This window comes from Bombus pyrosoma, linkage group LG2 (genome assembly GCF_014825855.1).
Source record: "Bombus pyrosoma isolate SC7728 linkage group LG2, ASM1482585v1, whole genome shotgun sequence".
Lineage (NCBI taxonomy): Eukaryota > Metazoa > Arthropoda > Insecta > Hymenoptera > Apidae > Bombus > Bombus pyrosoma.
The window spans coordinates 11,076,021-11,099,130 of record NC_057771.1 but is presented as its reverse complement, the minus strand read 5'-3'; the positions used below and the strand labels follow the sequence as shown (position 1 = coordinate 11,099,130).

Here is a 23,110-nt window from a genome sequence, read left to right as displayed (position 1 = left end):
CCCGGATATTCCACTCGATACAAATAATACCACTTATATTCCTTTCCTTCGGTAAGTTAGTTCCACAATTTTAAATAAATCCACAAATTTAAATAAAACTCACAAGTTCTCATCTTACGGTATAATCAATAGCCACTTCATCCACGATTTTTCCAAAAGTTCTACCATACTTCCAAACAATTTTAATAAATTAAGATCAATCACGAAAGGATCGATGAGTCGTACAATCGTCGTAGAATCGTGTCTAAGGTTGAGCCCACAATCACGGGGCGTATCAGTGAGAGCGTCTCCGTTCTGCGCGTCATGCTATTCGCTGGCCCGAGCTGCGGGGCGCGTTCAGTCTGCTCCAAGCCGCGGCTGCGATAACCTGCGCTGCGACCGGCTACCGCGACGAAAACAAACCAACCCCCGGGATACCTCAGAATCGAATAGAAAGTCAAAATTGTATCTTCTATCAACATCGAGTAACTAGATTTGTTTGTCGGGCAACCTTTCGAGAAGAAGCGAGTACGCCTCCGTTTGCAATCTTTTGCCAATCCGCGAGCTAAAACTATTTTAACATATGATACCAACGGGAGAACGTGATACCTCGCGATCGTACTCCTTGGTGGACATGAACACGTTACCACCGTTTTCGTACACGGAGGTAAGTCGACTTGGAAAGTTTCGTCCTCGAGCTGCTTGTCATAGAGTGCATGCCTCTCGGTGTAATTGATTTTGCAACGAAGAAGAAGAAGAGTCGTTCAAATAATAATCGCCTCGAACTCTTTTCGTGCTCATTATTTTCTAATTTTTCCGGAATTTTAGTCCCTCAGTGTTCTCTAAAGGAAACTACGTTTCATTCTTTCAATTACGTTTAACTGTTGCATTGCTACGAACATCAGCTGACCCTATAGAACGTTATTCCGTTTCGCAAGGGCAAAACTTAGAATTTGGTTCGAGGTGAAACAGCTTTTCAAATGGCCTAACTACGTTTCACGTCGAATGGATGGCTTAGTGACATAGAACGGAAGATCGATTGTGACAATAGCGACACTTAGTGTTGACTTTTCGCGGGGATGTTATTGACACGAGAACGGAAACGGAAAGGAGTAAATAACTCAAACGAGCTGGTTGAGCAACCTCTAAAGCACGGCGGCCCTCACCGACGTGATTAAACCGCTCGTTTTTTAATGGTCCATGAAAGAATTTGGGGACAAGCCGTACGCTATAGTTGTTCAATGGAAAAAGCCAAATGCCTGACATATAATTATGCCTCGTGCAGCAAGCCTCTCTTTTAAAGGCGTTTGTAAACAGAGGGAATATGTTTGGGCGTTGACCCTGTTCTTGATGCGCTTAAAGTCTTGTCCTAATTATGTTAATTTCCATTCATCGCGAATTTTCGCTGCTTAAGTTTCGCTGGTAAAACGGAAAATTTTTTGCAATAAAAGATTCAACGTACAAGTGGGTCAAGAACGTAGATATCTCGTGGCTTTAGGGTGGTCAGAGTATAGAGCGAGTAAGGACACAGAAGTCAAGCGAGGATTTCATAGCAATGTAGAGGGAGAAATAGCAGAAAAGAATGTTTAAAGAAATTAGTACAGACTAATTCGAGTTTAATTCATCGAACTGCAGCATTGATTCTGCGAAATTCTTCGTTCGCGATAGTGAATTGAAATTACAGGGACATTCGCATTCCTTCTAATTTTACCGCTAGAACGATTGATTGGATTTAATTGCTAAGCGTACGCGGGGAATGGAGCGGCCAAATAAAATTGTGTTTCTAGAACATATCCCTGTAACGATATCCTCATGGAAGAAATTTCAATGGATTTTTAAGAGTAATCATGCCATATTCATAATTAACATTTTTCTGTATACTTACTTTTTTTTTTTTAACATTGAAGCGCGGTACTTACAAAATTCGGTCCTATATGCAAAATACATTGCATGCTTCTATTGAGAGAGAATCGCTATATCGTATTAATTTTCCTCTTCTTTTTCACGAAAATTTTTCTCTCACATCGCAATCCTTTGATCGAGCTCTACGCAGATGGTTCAACATGAATTCGTTTTGGAAAGATAACAGAATATTTTTTTCTGCTCGTGGCCTTTATAATATTATGCGTTTCTCGTTCAAAATCCGATCAAGATTTTCTTAATGAATTCCGTCACAAAAATTTCTTCTCTGACTAAATTTTCCAGATAAAATTAAACGTCGTTCGTTATTTCAAGCGACATCGTTAATAGTGATGTAAAGTTATTTTCATTAATGGTATTAACAAATATTCCTTTACAAAAATATAAACTATATACCGTGTACGTCGTGCATATAGTTTAACTCAAGGAAGCAAACTAATTGACCTCCCGAAAAGATTTAATATTTTCATGGATATATCAAGGGAATCAAATTTTTAATCCTATCTCTTCAATTTCAACATTTTTACGCTACTTAATAAAAATTCATTAAAATAAATCACGACGAAGAAGACACGATCAAAGTGATCCAGTCCTTTTCTTCGTTTAATCATAAACTTTTTAGAGAAAGCCTATTAATATCATTTTTTGTCTTTCATCTCGTCTTGAGAACGAAACACGAAGCAGAGGACCTTCGCTATTAACATTCTGCATCCGTGAATACGTAATACCGTGAAATGTGTGTCCATGCTCCGGCAACAAATTACACTAAAAGATTCTCGCGATTTCCTAAGATTTTCCATAGCAAGCTTTGCAACGTTGCACCGTCTCTTGCTCTTCTGAAGCGTATTTCGAAATTACCCTCTCTGTATGCAATCGTTTCTTCAAGGTATTCATCCTCGATTCTTCGGTTCCTGGAATCGTAAACGCGGATCGTGAAACTAATCGACTAATTTCAGAAATACACGGTGTACTTAACTCTCAAAGTACTAATTCCGCGTATGTTCTATTAATATCAGAACTTACGATCCCTTTATTGCTAGAATCGTATTTTTTACTATTTAGCTTCTCTGCAAACGTGCTCGAACTTCGATGTTATCTCGTTCAATCGCATAGATTCTCGACACGTTGCAAAAAAAAGAAAAAGTGAGAAAATAGCAATACGAGTTCGGTACGAAGAATATACTTCATATGCGAACACGCTTGACTATTCATTAAGATCCTCGTATAATAAACGTTAATTATCCATTCCACGATCTCAGCATACGATCTGCTGTTTTATGGATGAGCGGTCGTGATGCGGGACACCCGCGTTGCGACATGAAATTTTTCATTTATATACCGAGAACTTTTCGCTCGGTCGTTCGTTTAAAGAAAGCATATGTTCTTATAGCAAGCGGCAAGTGCGTGTATATCTGTGACTAAAACGGCCGTAAGGTAGACAGCAGGTCTATTCACACGAGCTCATCTGAATCTAAAATGTTAGTCACCAACCCCTTGGTTCACGCTGGATACGCCTTCCACAGTACGCCGGCTGACACGTGAAAGACTGATACTACTGTACTGACAACACGATTTTTCGGGACGCTCTATCGCTTCTGACCACGACCAATCGGCTTGATAGAAAATAAGTGCATTACGTTCTATTTTTGTTTGCACAATATCGATCGCGAATCGTCAGTACACCAAGTCGTATAGAGTCAGTTACGTGTTACATTTACAGGGAGGAAACGTAAACGCGCAATCAATTCATCAATGCTTTACAAATCTACTCGTTTTCCAGTTAAATAGCTTAAAATTTAATCCACGTGTAACATTGTACAATGTTTTGTATCACTAATGGGATTGAAACGTTTAATGCTCTCGATTGACAATTTTCCAATTCACTTACCACGAACAAGTACGACGTTCCGTATTTTTCCTTTCTTGTGAAATGATAGCGTTTGGAAGTAATAGAGAGACTAAATTAGGTAAAGTATTGCGTCAATATAATCGTGTTCGTGAATTTGAATAATTTGAGTAACCGAATTAATTACCATCGTTAACAGGTATTGGAGTATTTCACGTCAAAGAGGAAATGTACCCCTGAGCGACGTAATCTTGCGTATAAGAGCAAACTTGACTCGCATTCTCCGCGCAATTAGAGGCAGACAAATGATTATTGCAGACGCATCAGCTTTTATTCAGCATCTCAGAAACTTTGACACACGAGCAAGCAATGCAACCTTCAGAAGTACTCGTGTTCTTACACGCCTTATGGTTTTTATACGACAAGGTGAAACAATAGGCGAAATATTTTCGCTTTGTTCTTAATCGTGACTGCAGTTCCACCTGGCTCAGGTTCCTTTCTTTGACCGAAAACAAATTCAAGAATGCTGCTCATACATAAAAACAGAGCTAATTGAAGGCGTAGGTAGCAAGAACTTCTTGCTCGACGAACCCGACGAATCCGATTCAGGCCGCGAGAGCTCTTCAGTATTCACCGTAATCATGCGACCGATTATACACTTTGGTGCAGCATTGCATGATTCTAAATATACTCGGTTTATCGTTCCTTGGTGAAAAGTGAGTCATACATGAAAGCACGATGTATTATACTTCTCTCTAAATATAAATATTGCTTCTAATATATTCAGTGTCACATCGTGATCGCCATACGCTGAACGCGTTGATATTTTACATGTCATTTTGAGTAACCCAGAAGTGAAGATTTCCGATAGGAATAAACTACACATTTCGATTCATTTTGACGCTTACGTTCTTTCCCACTGTTCAGCGTTTGCCATCTATACAGATTTAGAGATACAATAGAAAATTTATTTTCCATCGCGATATAGGTTCCATTTTAATTACTCCAGCCCTTATAATCTCTCCGTCCTATTCCATGTACAACTTATATTATCATAAACAAATCGATTTCTGTTTTTCTGTTTTCCTTTTTTTGACACTTACGACTTTTATCATTTCAATGCTTTACTTATATTTACAAGAAATGGGATAATGTAGTATAGCAAAGCGTGGGATACGTTATCTATCGTATTTTACGAAATTCAATGCTGTATTGTTAATGCGAACAAAGAATCAGCGAATTAACGGTAGTGAATTCGTTAACTTCCATTGTAACTTTAATATCAGTTTACTTTCCGGTAGATTGAACGTTGTTTATCGGTGACTCGCTGGAATCCAGGTTCATCTAGCGGCCGTCGCGAAACCGTATTCCGGTGCGCATCTTCGGATTACTCAAACGCCGAGAAACCCACGGTTCTATGTACACCATGTTAGCATTATGCAAACTTCGTGGGATATGGTCGAATTTCAGCTCATATAATTACGTTATCCATTCAATTCCGTTCGGATATTATTAAAATAGTTGCGTGTCGATGCATTATCGGAATTCTTATCTGTTGTTATTCAGCACGTTCTTTCTACGAAATACTTTAAATAATCCGTTTAAATCACAATTTTTAACGGAAGATTACATCTTCAACAGCACATTGTTTGCCGCTGTTTCACAAATGGCGACCATTTTCGTACGAACGTAACGTTTAGAATGTCCGCGCCATACAACGCATTAGATTAAACAGCCATCGTTGGAATTATTTGTAAACCTACGTTAAAAGCGGAAAGTACGCCACGTGGATTAACGCAACTCAGCTCAGGTCATTCGTATAAATTCCCAGCGCTACTCGAAGTTGAATAGCTAATGGCCCGAACTACATTTGTTGTAGTACTTGATTTTCGACTCGACGGGACTAATGCGATTCGAACGCAGTTTCTACGCTGTTCCGCCAACTTTTCATTCCAACGGGAACGTCAAAGAACGCGAAATAAAAGAGAGGCTAAAGGGAACGGGGATTAAGATTCTCGTTTCGGAAACGGAGATTCCGTCTCGCTCCATTTACTGATTACGTGCAGGAAGATCCGATCCATTCAAATCCTTCATCTATCATACGACAATGTTCGATTTACAGAGATGAAAATCTTAAATAGGTAAAGACGTGAATTTCCTTGACGCGTTCACCTGCGAAACGATTCGAATCAGCGTGCAATAATTTTTCAAGTGTTGGCTAGTACTCTAGCTATCCAGCGATACTCAGCTTCCTAGAACGGATAAGAAGAAATAAATGGAGCTTACGTCATGATAAGCATCTTTCATCTTTTCGACCGGATTAAAATTGCTGGCGTAAAACTAAATGAATGCGTTCCGGTGACTTTTTCTAAATGAAAACCTCCGCCAGCCGGCCAACCGTTTAAAGAGAGAGAGTGGCATTTAGACGTTTAACAGATGAAGCGCTCGAAGTTTCGGTCGATTGCCTGTGGCCTTCGCTCGCGCGTGCAACTTTACCCGATTGTCACTATTCCTCTTTTCCCAGATAAATATCCGACAACACGGATATGCCAGAACGTTATTCTACTCGTTTTCATCCCCTTTTTTCTGCCTTTAACAATGCTGTTCTTCTCTTATCTTCGAAATGCATGAAGTTCGGAAACGATGTTCTGTATAAAAAATACGCTGGTAGGATAAACATTAGACAATGAGAGTCTATCTTTATGGTATTCCTTTTATTCTTCTATTCTATACAAGTTTATCGAAAGCAGCTTATTTTTAGGAAAAAGGACTGTATTAAAATGTTATCGATTCCGATTGTTTATTTCATTATTTCACGTTTGAAATCTCGTTTTTGCTATACCGAGAACATAATATCTAGCCGATCGATCGTTACATCGCTCGTTAAGGCAATTAGCGTTAAAATATCGCTCGATATCATTGGTACTTCTTTTTCTTTTTGTCCGGCCGTTGGAAATTTCTCTGCAAAGAATGGACGTCGATAATTTCAATTACCTCCCATTCTTCGAAAAGAAAATAGTTTCCAAACTCCGCACGAGGACTTCGTTACCATTAATAACGTCGTACTAGTGGGAAACGCGGCTGATTTCAATATAAATTTTTAATCGTTGCACCAGAACGAGTATTCGATTGAACCTATCTCGCCGAGAATTTAAAATCTCCGCCACGTCGAAGACGTTCATTTCCACCAAGCCATTGAAATAAATTTCTTACTAGATAGAAGTAGTCAGCCTTCACACATCCACCTTGTTCGACTTCCATTTCTCAAGCAATTTCCTCGTAGCGGATGACCAGACCGTCCTCAACAGCCGCTAAAGTCCCTAACAGTGTTCTAATATTCCGCCAAGCAATATTTCTGAAATTACGAAGAATATGAAGAGTAAAAGGGTATATTTGCCTTCAAAACCAAATAGGAGGAATTTTAGAACTGGATTTTAAATCCTCGTCCCTGTGAAGAGTGGAAAATATGGCTCATAATACTCTCTCCTCACATTCTTCATTCTCTCAAACTCGAGCGTATTGTAGTTTGTATTATTACGTTATCGTATTCGTTGCTCGGGAAAAATCCTCATCCGAAAGGATTAAATTACCAACTTTTGTGATAATGGAACGCATCGATCTTCCCGCAAATTCGTCGTCTCCTCCAGCTTTGCTTCTAACGAAAATCGAAGGATCGTTTCACACGATCGTCACGCTGAATTTTTCATTTCCGTTCGTCTGAAACGCACTTATCTCCGCCTTCGTGACGGTCGAAACCGGTTGGAAAAATCCGTCTTCAGAGTAATCCAGTCGCAATAGAAATTGAGCCGAACCGTGGCACCATGCACGCGCTGCCAGAGCTCGCTGAAATTGGCCCCGATTCCGTGCCGTTAAACTCATCGGCCCGTTTCCCTCGTCAGCCCTCCGCCACCGGTGGAGACAAATGGATTTCGGGGAAACGATGGAAGAAATTCCGTGGGATGAGCGTAGGATAGACGAGAAGATGAAGGATGATTGTGCTTCCTCTTGTCGAGTAATTGTAATGGGCATTTCTGGAAAAATTCAAAATATTTTTTTGTACAATAATATATGTAGATTGCAGGAGGAAAAGCCGATAAGTAGAGTCCTGTTAATATATTTTCATCTTAATATCCCTTCAGGAATAAAAAGGGGTGTTCTGATACGACGTAATAAAACTATAAATTCTTTTAAAGAAATCCAGCGAACTCTCGGCCTCCCGATTTCAACGTAATGAAAAGGCAAGGTAATCAATCGGCGGATTACATATCGCCTTCTGATCCCAAATCACTGCCGAGATATGAGATGTTTTTCAAGATATCGTATTACTTTCAATCCGTTAAAGGGAACTATCGCTAATTAAATTGAAATGGAACAAAAAGTCATTGAAATTTTAAGATTTCCTCAGGCTAAGACACGATCGTACCATTCAATTATCATTGGGCGTGGGACGCGTTGGAAAACGCATTATGATGATATATCGGGATAATCGATGTGGTTCGGTATAATAACGAGTTATCGGAACAATTAACAATTGGAATACACTGGTGGCGTTTGGTTAATTCATTTCCGACTAGGGAACGGCTTGCACAAAAATGTAATTGTACCGACCACGAGCGGCATGAATTTCATTCCTGCCCCGGCTGCAATTAACAGGTAACAGTTCACGTCATTCAACCGTAATACTTTCTGTGTACAATATTCCTACATTGTTTCATTTAGTAGTTGAATTATTATTGCCGGCAATATTTCATTCTTTGTATACTTTATTCCTCGGTAGTACTTCAAGCGTCCATTTTACGATTAATATCGCAGAATATTCTTAATAGTCTCAACGTTGAACACGAAAAGCAGCAAAAGTGCATTATTTCCTCTTATCTTGATCATCGTTACCTTTGTAAAACCATTACCTGTGGACACAGTATTTCGTTAACGAAGTAGGACGGTAAAGTGAACGAATGTAAGAATATGGAAAACGTACATGTGTGTATATAGTGATAAAGTAATCGATCGTGTTTAATCGATTAATATATTTCCAAGTCGGGCGTATATCATTTGCAGCGTAACGGAACGACGTTGCTGACGTGATTTCGTATTAACCTCAGCCATTTATCTTCGATCCAAGTTTATTAATTTTACATCGAAAAGTTTGATCAAAATTTAATAGAACTCAAAGTTTCATCGATCCTTTTCGTAAAAACATTTCAAGGTACCGAGTTTAGCAGCGGACACAAACGCGTTCAGTAGAGTTTTTCTTTCTACTTACCCCAGGTGAACAGTTTCACCATCGCAAAATGCTAATTGATTGGAGAAGTCGCTTAATTCTATACCTCATTTATAGTTAACAGACTCAAAAAATTACTCGAGAACTTGTTCCGCTTGCAGCAGCCAATAAAACGAACGTTGTCCTAACGATTCGATGAATCGAGTCACGTTCGTGTGTTAACGACGATGGTCAGTATGAAACGAAGTGAAAAACACGTTGCTTTAATCCATACAGAAACTATTTTTCTCTCTGGTTTGTCGCTCCTTGCGAAATTATTGATCAACTAGTAATATTACAGAGTTTGTAAGTTACGAATCGTAGCTTATAGACTTCCTTTGTACAACTTTACAGTTTTACAATTTTACGCCAAATAAGATGATCAACTAACTTGTAATTTGCAAAATTTCGATACTCTTGAAATATTTTGTCAAGGTCCCCATTCTGAACAACTTTTTCCAATAAGAAAAATAGGAAAAAGTTAGTCAGAATGGTGATCTTGACAACGTATTTCAAGGCTATCGAAATCAGCCAAGAGATAATTATTCGACCCTTTAACCCGAAACGATTATAATATTTTATGTGCAGATACTGTACTTTAATTAAGTTTTACAGTTCGAAAGATTACTTCAGATTTTATTTGAAAGAATTTCAAATCACTTGAAATTAAGCTCGATCCTTCCACTTAAAAATCGGAAAATATTGTAATAACATTTAGGTCTTTTAATTTTCTTCAATCCACAAGCTTTCTGTGTACTTCGATTCGCGTTCAAGCAGTTCTACGTTAAGTCACGTGCTGTTGAATGGATTGCTGTTCCACATTTCTTTTCTCATATTCGCGATACGATGCCATTTCGATGATACTTGAGAAAAGTTGGACGATTACGCAATGGATGCACGCAATATTCATTCGATTTACATAAATTATTACCGTTTCCCATTCGAAAAAAGAGCGTCGAGAACATTAATTACCAATGACCATGTATCCTCTGTCGAGCTTAATGCTAGCAGCAGCGGATTATTAAATATCCGATGACTGGCACGGAATGCAATTTTCTCGGATAAAAAGCTTCGCTCTCGGGTGTATCGCTTTATTACGACTTCGTAAGATCTGTCGAAGTGAACAAGTATACCAATCTGAAGAAGCAAAACGAATAAAAAGCGCTTTATGTTTATATCTTTGTAGTAGGTTTAGTCTCAAGAAATACTTTTATGAGACTCGACGTGTTTATGAGTCCACGAAGAACTTTTAAAATATATTATTTTCGATAGTTAGAATACGTAATTACAATTCACATAATATTATAGGGGCCAGAGATTTATTAATTAAGGGGTTGAAAAGATAAACAAGGGAAGATTTTCAATAATAACGAGAATCGTGTTTTTATCAATTTTGATATTTATCAGTTGAAAGAGCTTTTAGCGTTTGCCACCTTTAAAAAATGTATCGAAATAGTTCAATTTATTTAATCAGATTTAACCACCAATGTTGTCAAAATAATTCATTCACGATCTTTTATGGAAATTTTATGGTTTTACAATGATACGTTTTGTGTGGAGCGAACGCTGTTTTAGCGTTTCATCGTATACATCAAATTTACATCCTTTTCTACAGGAAGATTATTTTTTTATTTTCCCACCATTTGTTTTATTTATCATTTGAATACCTCGATTCTCGATTGTGTTAAATTTCCAATTACAAACCGAACATTATCGTATCATTGATTACGTTTGGTAAAACGGAAGTGATTCAACGAACTTAATAACGTGAAAATTCAATTACAGTTCGTTTGATGGTTGAAGGATAGCTTTTATTAGATAAAGGACCTATTTCCTCCTGTTGATCGGTCACGTTTATGATTAATCGTTCGAATGGATCACTGCTCGCTTACCTATTCCTCGCGCTATTCCATGGAAATATTCGTCGCGATCACGAGCCAGCGAATCGAAACCGATGAGCGATGCAACGCGACGCGTACGTATCTGGGTCATCTTTATAAAAGCCGGTTTATTACGTACCTGGCGTGTTCTGTAGCTTGCGGGAAATTGATTCCATACTGTTGATTATCTTTTCCAGGCTAAGCGTATACCGAGGATCGTACGTTTCGTGTTCGTGGACACTTCGCATGCTGACCGAGTAAAAATATTCGATAAAAGAAGTAAAGTACGTTGATTAGCTTTCCGTTTCTCGACATTTCGTCAAATGGTTTCGTTTACCAGTACTTTATGGGTCTTTACTATGCCTATCAGTCGAAAAAGACACGAACTTCTCTGTTTACATGAAACTTCTTCGTAAAGTTTAATCGAAATATTTAATAAAGCAAACTTGACTTGACGAATAAGCAATAGAGAAAATATTTGTTAAGATCGATTTGTGAAGAAGTAAAAGAAATATATTTGACTCGATATGTGTTACAGCGTGCTATATAAACTGTCGTTTCTCCCAAGCTTAAATTTCGCACGTCAATATCATCTATTAAATTTTGTTACAAATTTGTTACGTCAATTATCGATCGCATTAAAGTTGAAAAAGTTTGTTGAGAAACATTCAGAGAAATTGTAAACGAAGAAATTATAACGACTCTTTTCTGCGAATTTTTTAATTCCAACACAGATAATTCCTACGAGTCTGGAATAATGAAATTCTAATCAGTCGCTGGAAAAACAATCAATAAAAATTGAATCAGTGGAAATTACTCGAATTAAATGCCATCTAACTAAAAAGATTTTTTACCTTCGTTTTTCAGGGATGAGAAAATGCCTCTGTGATGTTGCATCGAAGCACATCATCGCGACGCTCTAGAGCATCGCGCAATATGACGAATTTTGGTCATACGTCGCCGATCGCCGGACCAAGAGGACGACGCGCCAGCGTGGCAACCGATAAACCTGTCGATTTGCCACCGACGAGTCTTCGTGGAACTATGGAACGTCAACGCTCTCCACGGGGCAGTATCGTGCCCGATATTGCTCTATCAATGGGAAACGACATCGAGGTTGTTCATAATTGACAATTCTATCTATTTAGATTTCTCCCCTCGCATCCTGTGAATTTGCATGAACAACAAGACTCGTACGAGTCATACGAGCGTGCCAATGATAAGACAAGCTGATGTATCGCACAATACGGAAGCTTCAAACACGAAATGATCTGTAAATATTTCACGTACTTCGCATAGGTGAATTGGAGACGGGAAGGTACAAAATCTAAATCGATACTGGCACACGACGAGTAACGCGTATCGACACTTAAATGTGACGGAGTATGGCTTCGAAACTTTCTAGAAATCCGCAAAATTTGTTGTGGAAAAAATTTATTCTTAGCGAGCTCGACGTGTGCCAATACTCGAACCATCTTTGGAAATAATTGTCGAACGACGTACCTTGTTCTACGTCATACTTGTCCCCCGCCTCGCAATGATTAATTGGTTAGAAACGTGGTTGCAAAATTGAGGTGAAGAATAGAGATGGTTATATCGTAGTCTGTGTTCCACCCGAATTTTCTAAAACTTCTTGGCGTCATCAAAATTCCCCCATAGAGATTCAGCACGCTGATTATATTCTTACGATTTCCTTTTGCTTTCATCAATTTCGAGGATATACCCTTGACCTTTCAGCCCATCCACCACAAGCCTCTGCTGGAGCGAGATCAATATGGCGACACGCGGAACATGTTCACTCAGAAGATCAGTCGCAGCCCGCGAAATTCCCTGGTTCCGGACGATTATTACAGAAGTTCCCGTAACGGAGTTCGAAGTCCTCGGAACAGTTTGGTTCCAGATACCAGCTTGGCACCTGACATGTTATACAGTTCGCGACATTCTTTGGTTCCGGAAGCTCCTTTGAGTCCCAGAAATTCCTTGGTACCGGACGTTAGTCACAATAGAAGCCCGAGGAACAGTCTGATTCCTCTGAACGCTTCAAGGACGTCCCTGATGTCTGAAAATGGAAATCCTCCTTCTCGCAGTCCTCGACACTCTTTGATACCAAATTCTTCGAGAAGCCCCCGTGGAAGCATGACCAACATGGAACTGGTCGATCGTAGCCCGCAGAGAAGTCCGCGAGGTTCCATAGCCTCTGAGTGCTTAAATCAGAGTCCAAGAAACTCGATCATTCCATATGAGGTGAACAGATCCTCGCGAGGGAGCATTGGCATGAACGACGCGCCCAGAGGATCGATCGGTGCTAATGAGGAAGAGACGAGAAGCACACGGCGAGGTATCGATTCTGACACGATCGACAGAACTCCAAGGGGTAGCCTCAGTGGTTTGCAAGACAGAAGAGCCGCAAAGACGAGCATGGTGGCGCACGATCCGAGAAGGGCCTCTGCCGATCAAGGTAAGGGTTTGTTTGTTCTAAGAGAATGCTAGAATGCTAATGCTAAAAGAGAATGCTGATCCGATTGGCGATGGGATACCGAAAATCGAACGCGAAATTTTCTCTGTCTCTCTTAGAATAGTTAGAAAGTGAAAACTAATTATTTATAACTAGGTTTCTCCATCCGATGATAATCTCTACGTAATTTTCAAGTTGATAGTATTAGATCAGTGACGGAAGTCTTCGTACAGCTTATAGTGAAACGATTTTTATTGAAATAAAATTCCATCACGAAGTTAGTATATTTTATGTCGAGACTAATTGAGAGCTACTTTAAGGGTACGATAAAACAAGCTTCTCACAAAATAACGATATGTACGGTTTGAAATAATAAGTCTACACAAATTGTATTTTCTCTTTTCTTGTCTCTGTTTGAATATTTTTGCGAAGTAACACAGTTTCCTACAAAATAGCTATTGTCGCGTATGTTGATAAAGATATAATTTATTTCAACAGATATAGCGCTTCCATAGGATGTACAAAAACTTTCGCGAATAACTGTGAACAAGCAAAGTCCAATAAAATGTAATAGCATATAAAAGCGACGAGATTTTGTAATCTTCTAAATGTTCAACCATAATATCGTTAGCATCGCAACTACGTTTTTAATGTACGCGAGTACGGGCATACTAAAGCTATACGGCATGTGCCTTGCTTGTATTTACGAAGAAGAACAAGTGTTATAGGATTCAGTTTCATCCACGATATTCACCACTCCATGGAAACGAAAACCGTTATAACGCTTCAACGGCGTCATCGATATGGCGTTACATTCGATGAAATAATTAATCACGTTAATCCTCTCGATACCGAGTTCTCTCGCTGTAGATCGACGTATGACGCTTTCCAGCAAACGTGATTGAATTACGTTCTCGCCATATCCGGAGTCTTATGGCAATTCGATGCTCGTTACCCACTAATTTGACGCGACATCTCAAGAGAGCCGTAAATTTTATTCGTTTTGCCGAGCAGTTTCATAGATCGTTGATTCCGCCGCGTCGTAATCGAAGTACAGACAAGCGAATCTGATCACACGTTGATTAACAGGGATTGATATCAAATTTTCAAGTATAAACTGATGCAAGTGATATTGCAAATTTAACATCGAGGATCAAGACGAGGATGAGCGACATTCGGGACCGTCATTCCTCTAAAAATAGAATCTCTTGATAAGCTAATAATCCTATCTGATCGCCGGAGTTATTATAGCCGAGTGTAGTATGGATAATGATAGGAGCAAGTTAGCATCCTGACACTTCGTCGCTTTTCACGCAACCGCATTAATCTAGCTGAGCAAATCTTGTAAATGTGTACGTAACACACCAGGACAACGGGACACGGTTTAGAACCGAATAGGCATCCTGTGAAACTGAAGGCAAAATCATCGTTGAGATAGTTGGCCTATGAATACTCTGATACGATTTGTGTAGTTTGATATGAGCATTGAAAATAGTCACACGGAATAATAATACGAAATAACGTAGAGACCTAATTTTTGTTGATCATGTGGCGTTATGAATCGGCGCTGTTAAAAAGTTTACGATCACGTTATTATTTTCGGTAAACATACGTATATTGTCGGTTTGCTAAAAGAGCAAACTAATTAAGAAAAATAAATTTTTCCATTATTTAGCAATGAAACATTTCTTTCTTTTATAGTCCTGGTTTTGAGGCTCCTTAGCAAAATATGTATCGTTTATGCGTATTGCTCGTTATTAAAGAAGAAATGGAACTCTTACGTTAAATTGTTCTATCGTCCTTGTTAAAGAGAAAAACTTTATAAGAAAAAGCTATGGCACTTGCCAACGACGCAATAAATAATTTATCGAACAAAGGTAATTTGCTTTGAAATATCCTTAGGAAACATCGAATTATCGATGCGTTAAAGATTACGCGCTATTATTGATTATCTCTGAGACACTGCGTGGAACTCTACTTCCATAAATTCCGGCCAATCGTAAAATAAAAACGTGTACGATTTATTGGCACGGAAAGAACAAGCTCACAAAGAAAATTAATAACTGGATTCTGTCGTGCGACCCATGCCGAGGATAACAGGAGTTGAACCGTTTAAAACGAAATTGTTCGTGTTTTTTAAACTGTTATGTCTGAACCCGATTTATACCGATTACTACGTATTTTCTGTAAATACACTATTTACAATAAAGAACATAAGATTGATCATTAGTTTGTTTATCTAAGGAATAACTATTTATTGGTTTTAAAAATGCAATGATCTTTGAGTTTAAGTTTAACCGACAATTGCCAAAATTGATAGCAAATTCTAATTATTTCTGTTTTAACTTTCAAGCTTAACTTAACAATTGTCAAGACTGGTAGTTAGTTCACTAAAAATCTAGATAATTACAAATTACTATTGATGTAAAATGTTGGATGCTCAAACTTTGTAAATAATCCTTGAGAAAACTAATTATCTTTTCACTAATTCTTTGCGGTAAAAAGCGTGGAAAAACATTGGTTTTTTTCAAGTCAAAAGTTTTAAACACAGTTAATTATACGAGACTTTTATTGAAATCTCAGTTCCCTGCAGATAATTATTTTAAAAATGCCGGTAAAATCTCATACATGTTTTATTTGTTACATATTTGTCTGGCCACTTTTGTAACAATACCAGTATGTTCTCTGCCATACCCGAAACTTGTTACAATTCGCAGAGGAAATGAAAAAGTATGTGGATGAAATTATTACCAAATAATTCTCACTTCTGTAGAATCAACCATATCATTCTATGGTCCATAAATTCCTTCGTGTTTCACTTCGTACTGAACGTAAATTATAATATTTGCCTATCTCCTGTGTATTATGGATCGTACAATAGCTCTCGATTTTCTGGTTTGATATAAAAATGTTCTTGTTGCTAATATAAAATATAAAGTTTTATTGGACAACAGACATTATTTCATCGCAATAACGCCAAAGGTCACGTCGTAAATTTAACAAAAATGGCTCTCCCAGACCCTGGATGGGAAGCTCTGTTATAGTATCCGCCTTACTCATCGGACTTTACTTCGATGAATTACCATCTTCCCCGTTCTCCTCGAAATGCTTTAGCTGGAGTTTCCTCCCACAACATTGTAAAATTGCGAAATCTACTCAAAAATTCATTTGCGTTAAAACCAACGGAATCGTTGAAGCAAAGAATACAGAAACTTTCACAATGTTAGGGGAAAAGGTTGCAAATAATGATAGAGAATACATGGTTCGTTAAATCGTATCAAACGATTGTGAAAAAACTGAAAATCTTGCATTCGTAAAAGCCATGAATTTATGGACTAGCCTAATATTAATACGCTAGATATTAAGACAGTATTTTGAAAGTGTATATATATATATATATATATATATATATATATATATATATATATATATATATATATATCAATGACGCTTCTTTAACCGTTACTTAATTCTTATCTAAAAGAAAGTTGTGGTATCAGTGACAAAAAATTTGTTTTTTATGTTTCCGCAGGTATATACGAGAATCGAAATTCATCCCCATCTCGGCAAAAGGAGGTGAACTCGGGCAACGCCAAATCTCGCGGAAGTACGGTTCAGATCTCTCTAGGATATGGCCCAAATACCTTCGAGGACTCTAGACGAGCCAGCAGCTCTGTATCGCAGGTACGATATTTTTCATTCGCCTTTGACACAGAGGCGAAATCTAACATTTATTATCCGGGATATTCGATAACAAAAACAAAAGGGGACGCCACCAGAATGGGTAAAGCGTTTTCCCCTTGTACATTATAAGCCAGTACCCCCGTTCTTGAAAGCCTTAAAACCTCTTGTATCCTCTTAGGAAAATTTCGTTAGGCAAAGTACAAGCCAACACTACAATTCCTTGAAAGCATCCTACGGATTCATTTCCGAAGGGTATTTTTATTCGTATCTCATATCCCAACAAAACAAATTTTTTCAGCAAAATTTTACATTTTTTCATCCAGTTTTTAGCATGGAGAAACATCGTTACGCGAACGCAGATTTTTTCACACGCTCTAGGATTATTTCCCTCTATTTTTTCGAGGTGTATTCGTCGAATAAAGTATCGACCGAGCCTGTATACTCGAATAAAATACTCCACGTGATGATTAGTTCACAATTGTCTAAAACTTTTTTTTTCGACGCGCCGTCAACGCTGTTATCGAATTTTGTTAGCGAGGACGATGTATATGGTCAGAGTTTGACGCCCGGCGATGACACGTTTGATATGTTTGACAATTTCATCATGAAATACGGTCGCGTGTTTTTCATCTTGTCGCCTAGTCCGCGACCTTGCATCCACCATCGTGTCGGCTTAAAATCTTTATGATATAACGAACTGCCCTGTGGTCATGTGTAGAAACAACCCCCCTCCCAGGAGGATCAAAGAAATGGCTGGATCGTAAAAAGCAACCAAGCTCCAGACGGTCCATCCGGTTGGATCGAAACGACCGCTTTACAGCCACGAATTCGCGCGATCATCCTAAGATTCAGACTCATTCGAGTAAACTGAAACGAGAAGGTGACCCTACAGATATTTTCTGACCTCTGGATATTTGAAACCACGAGCCTTACCTTGGAGTCCCTGTTTAATTTTCAAAGTGTATGAGAACGACATACTAAAGTTGAAATGGTCAGTGTTCATATTTTAAAATCACCTTTCTACTTGGCCTTTTCGACGACGATGGCGATTATCATTTATATCTTCTTTCTAAACAAAAATGCATCGATAGTCTCACTTCCGCTCGTATAATCGCGAAGAAGAGGCACATGAATTTTGATTATTGGTCAGAAGAGTCACATTTACAAATTGTATCATTTACAATTGCAAATGTGTAATTGTTTAACGGAGAAGAAAGGCAACAGGATATATATGGAATAATTATTTATCGAACAGGAAATATATAGTGGTCGATATGTACCATTAACACGCAATTACTACTACACAAAGCTGTTGAACGTAGACCGTGTCCAATAGAAATATTACCTCAATGTTTCGCCAGCATTGTAGCTATATTTTTCACAGATTAATTATTCAAACAACACGCCGAAACTGCCGTATATAAAATGTTCTATATATGTATATCATTCATCATGGAACAATGACTATTAATTAGAATTAGTCTAATAACTGCATAAACTAGAGAGCTTCTAGATATTCGCCACGTGTACATATGTATATCAATTCTACTATAATTCTACTATAAATCACGGACATTGACTTCCTCCAGCTTCCAATTAGAAGCTTGTGGCTTATCCATCGTCCTACGCTCGATTTTGTGTTTTGCGACCTGAAATCATCGCAAATCATTTCGATTCTTTTCCCTTTGACGAGCTTTAAAATTTGATAACTCGCCAACCTTCAATGTTCAAGTTAAATAGCTTCTTGTAGAGTAGCTCTTAATATAATTAGTTAACGACGTATACGATAACTAGTACGGTAATTAAAAGGCAATTAACGTGAATGTTTCTGTTGATGTTCAGTTTTCAGGCGACGAGTCGCGACGGCTTTTCACCAGCAGCGCCAAAGTGCCGGAGAACACAATGGAGAACAGAAACCTCACCTACGGTTCCGTGGTGTTTCAATTGAAGGACGCGAATCTCGAAGCGAACAACATCTGCGACTTTGTGTTTCGAGGGCTGAAGGTTGTCTGCAGAACCAGGGTGGTTACTGTTTGCCTGATGTGCTTGTCCCCTGTCCCGGTTCTTATGTTTATTTACGGTGAGTGAAGGGAATTGAATGGTCGCTTTTACCGCATTTACAATCGGACTTCTATTTCGTATGTATGTATTTTGCACGTAAAGACCACAGGGGAAAATATAATAAAATTTGTGTCGATTTTCTGACTTATATGTCGCTCGGTGGCTAAATTAGAATATTTCAACGTGAAATGGTTGAAAAAGCAATTAACCTGAGAGATTCGAAAATTTTCAACTTTTAAGAACAGGTAATAGATCCATTGTGTTTTGTAAGAAACAAATTACATTAGTTCAGTTATTAAGTTAATATCAGTTTATTAATATTAATTTGATAATGTTGATAATTATTTACGACACGGACGGTCTCACCAATTTCAATGATCTTGAAATATATTCGAAAAGCTTCAGTTCGATTTATGTTACGATTAGCCCTCGTTCTGGCTACACTTCACGGCACCCGTACTTTTATATAATCCAATCTAATCCATTTACGATAATCATTTTCAACTCATACAGGAAAGAAAAATCAATTTGTTAGGTTTGCTATAGATAATTATTTGCTGCTGTGAAATAAGCTAAGGAATTAAATAATAAAACAGATGCAATTTTTTTTAAGCTTTATATTATATTGTTGTTATTGGAAATTGAAAGCACTTCAGCCTTCACTTCCAAGATATTAAAAAAAGCGATTATTCGATCATCAAAATCATGCTATGGTTGAAATGGTTTTCGACGAAATGGATATTTTTACAAATATCAGGGAAACTAATGCCAGGACGACGGAAATCGATGATGTTGTCCGCTTTGTAAATAATTACCGTAATGTTATTAATATTCTGTCAGAAATACATATTTAGTCTCAAACGCAAAATTAATTTTAATGTAGAATTGGCTGACAACCTATCGAATTAAAAAATTCTGTTTTGTAAAATACAGGAAATCTGATTTATCACGTTTTTCATCCGTGGTCTGTAATTGCAATATACTTTTGACAGAAGGAAATTTTAATTCGATTTCCAGATATTAGAGTGCTTCAAGTATTTTAAAACGCCATCGTTCATTTAATTTCTGAATGACATTAATTTCTCGTCGAAATATTCACATGATTAGATATGTTTTAATAGAAGTAAATCCACTTGACGGTAATAGCATAGCATGGATACTCTTCTGTACCGTGTCAATAGCAGCGTGAACGTTTTACTAATCAGATGACGATCGAATAGCGTTTCTATGTGCCTCGTATATTGATAACGAGGCATTTATCATTGGTAACGCGTCGATAACGATATAACGTACACGATGGACAACTGGTTGATAAAGTTACTTTGGAAATATTGATTTTTGTTCAACGTTACCGTCACCATAATGCTCATCATAATATATGAAATTTACATTCGTGTTTTCTTAACGTATTCGTTGCCACAGTGGATTGGAACAAAACGTCTACCTTAGATCGTATTTTATTTATACATAGTTAGGAACGCGAGTATTGTCACGCTCTTTAAAACAGAATAATCTTTTTAAAGTTGGCCCAAACGACTCGAACTTCTTTTAGAAATCTAAAGGATATTAATTTACTGGATGACGTGCAATAAAAAATGTTGGAAAAATAGCAGTTGGTCGGAATCGCGAAGAAAGTAGCGAAGGTCACTTTCAACTTTTTTATCTGAACCTATAATGAAAATTTAAACGGTACACTTTGTAGACGCTAATTCTATGTTGGTATTAATTATATACGTGGGAAAAATTTCGTCGAAATCGGTTGATGAAAAAACAAGTTACAGGTATCGAAGAACGAACAAAAATGATCCAGTTATAGGTCGAAAGTCATAGAAAATTGCGATTTTCATCAGTGTTAACTGTTTGCAGCTCATAACAAGGTTAATCGTTTTCGATGAAATTTTCAGCATGGTTATAACTGACATATCCAGGAAACGTGTTGTTTATAAATTTTCATTACAGGATCGGATGAAAAGGTTGTAAAAAGTGACCTTTACTATCTTTTTCGCGATACCGGTCAACTGCAATTTTCTCAAAATTTTTTTTACGCGTTATCTAGTAAATTAAATCCTTCTAACTTCTCAAAAATATTCAACTCGTTCGATTCAATTTTAAAACGGTTATTCTGTTTTAAAGAGTGTACCAATACTTATATTTCTAATGTTTATTCTAAGCAATGAATATTCGAGAATTATCTCTTTCCTCCTCTTTAGTTATTTCCCCAGTTCAAAATTATATCTAAATTAATTCTAAAACACCGTGTACACGTATGATGCTGATAGCGAACGTGTTAATTATTAATCACACAATAAATAGCATCAATGCGTGGACAACTGAACGAACGTTGTTGTTTTGGTGTCGTGTTATTGAATGGCCGGTAGTTATGAATATGTCAATGTTGGTCTAGTACTATTCATATATTTATACTGTTAGTTGGATGACAAAATAATATTTCGAACTGTATAATATTTGCATTACTTTCGTTATGAATTGTCAACAAATAGTTTGCCACGAAGTTGTAAGAAATAGCACGAGATTGTAGTACCATGTAGAAAGCATCAATCTACAAACACCTAACAGACCGCTTCGTGTTCACGTCGAATCAATACTCGGCTTATCAATAAATTAGTTGCGAAACTCGGAGAGCTGTCGTTACTTGTAACGTTATCACCAATCCTGGTTTCCACATCCATTAGTCTGAAAAGAGTTAACTTGACAACTAACTTGTCCATAGTACGGTAAAAATCCCACGAGATTATCTTTGTTGTTCGTATCGAGGTGAAGCTTCGTAATTAACAAATAGTAGCAACTTCATTTTACGACAGCCGCAATATAAATTAAGAAAAACGATTTAGTCTGCCAGTAATATCCCTGCGAAGTTTTATTTGAACTTTCAGTTTTCACATCGAAAGTATATCTCACGTTACGATCCGTTGACATGCACGAAGGGTTTTCCTCTTTTCTAAAAGCCTCTCGATTCTTAAGCCGATCATATCAAAATATATGCAACAATGCGTAAAACACACGTTTCAATTTGCATACGATTGGACGTTAATACGATATAGGAAATGTACCGGTGATGTCGAAGCAGCTCGTTAATCTTATTTCTCTGATAGATTGCGATTATCGTATTAACACGATTCCGTATAATTTACCGGTATAGCACGACTCAATCTACTCCAAACGATACGACACGATAAAGAACGAGACTCGACAAATCTTAGAAAACATCGAAACATTCCATTTCTTCGATCGTTAAATATCTCGTTAAACTATCTTCTAACATTTACATTTACCTACTATATCCACAGTTCAGATATTAAAATTAATTAACAGGCCGTTGAAAAAGCCCTGATTTCTCAAGTAAGAGAAACGCGAATATCAGATATACCAGCTTCGAAGGTGAATAATAGAAACTCGGCCGGCTAGATTCAAATCTGCAGCGAAACGTGGGTAAAGATGCAGATACTGGCGGCTCTTGCCGCGCCGTCGCGCCGCACCGTCACGAAACAGCATTTTACGGATCGAAGCATGTTCTCGAGGTCCTGAGCCGAGACTCGGTGAAACGCGGGCATCGGTTCCAAGCTAATTGACCCTGCCTGGTTTACGACACGCAAGCTCGCGCGCTACTTATGACATGCGAAACAACACCGCCAGCGAGTTTCCCTCGCGGACTATGAATTCGCGCGAGTCGCCCAGGACAGCGCGTTCACCTCTTCTTCGAGTTATAGAACGTTCTTCGAATCGATAAAGAGTACGCGGTCGGAGAAACGGGAATTACCAACATCGATGAACCTTCTAACCGCGTGAATTCCAGAAAATTTAACAGCGCAGCGGGATAAATGAAATCTACGGTGTTTACTTATTTCACGTGTATCTATGAATAACGCTCGTCGCTAATCAGTTAGTATTAGACTATAGAGTATTATAACTGTTACTGAATAACTAAGGAAATTTTACTGTGGCGATATTACACAAATTTGGGAAAAGAGCTGTTTCTTCGTCGAGTTGACGCGTCGAATACAAGG

At 37.9% G+C, this 23,110-nt stretch overlaps 1 protein-coding gene across 1 annotated transcript in view; it reads left to right on the top strand.

Annotated features, from left to right (window-relative positions):
* The first annotated feature begins 362 nt into the window (after positions 1–362).
* LOC122573423 overlaps positions 363–23,110 on the top strand; it is a 35,521-nt gene continuing 12,773 nt past the window's right edge. The window contains exons 1-5 of the mRNA XM_043739772.1: positions 363–646; positions 11,753–12,001; positions 12,623–13,343; positions 16,873–17,024; positions 18,867–19,104. Of these exons, the coding sequence (XP_043595707.1) occupies positions 11,774–12,001; positions 12,623–13,343; positions 16,873–17,024; positions 18,867–19,104 (1,339 nt within the window). The 5' untranslated portion in view covers positions 363–646; positions 11,753–11,773. The remainder of the gene's footprint in view (positions 647–11,752; positions 12,002–12,622; positions 13,344–16,872; positions 17,025–18,866; positions 19,105–23,110) is intronic.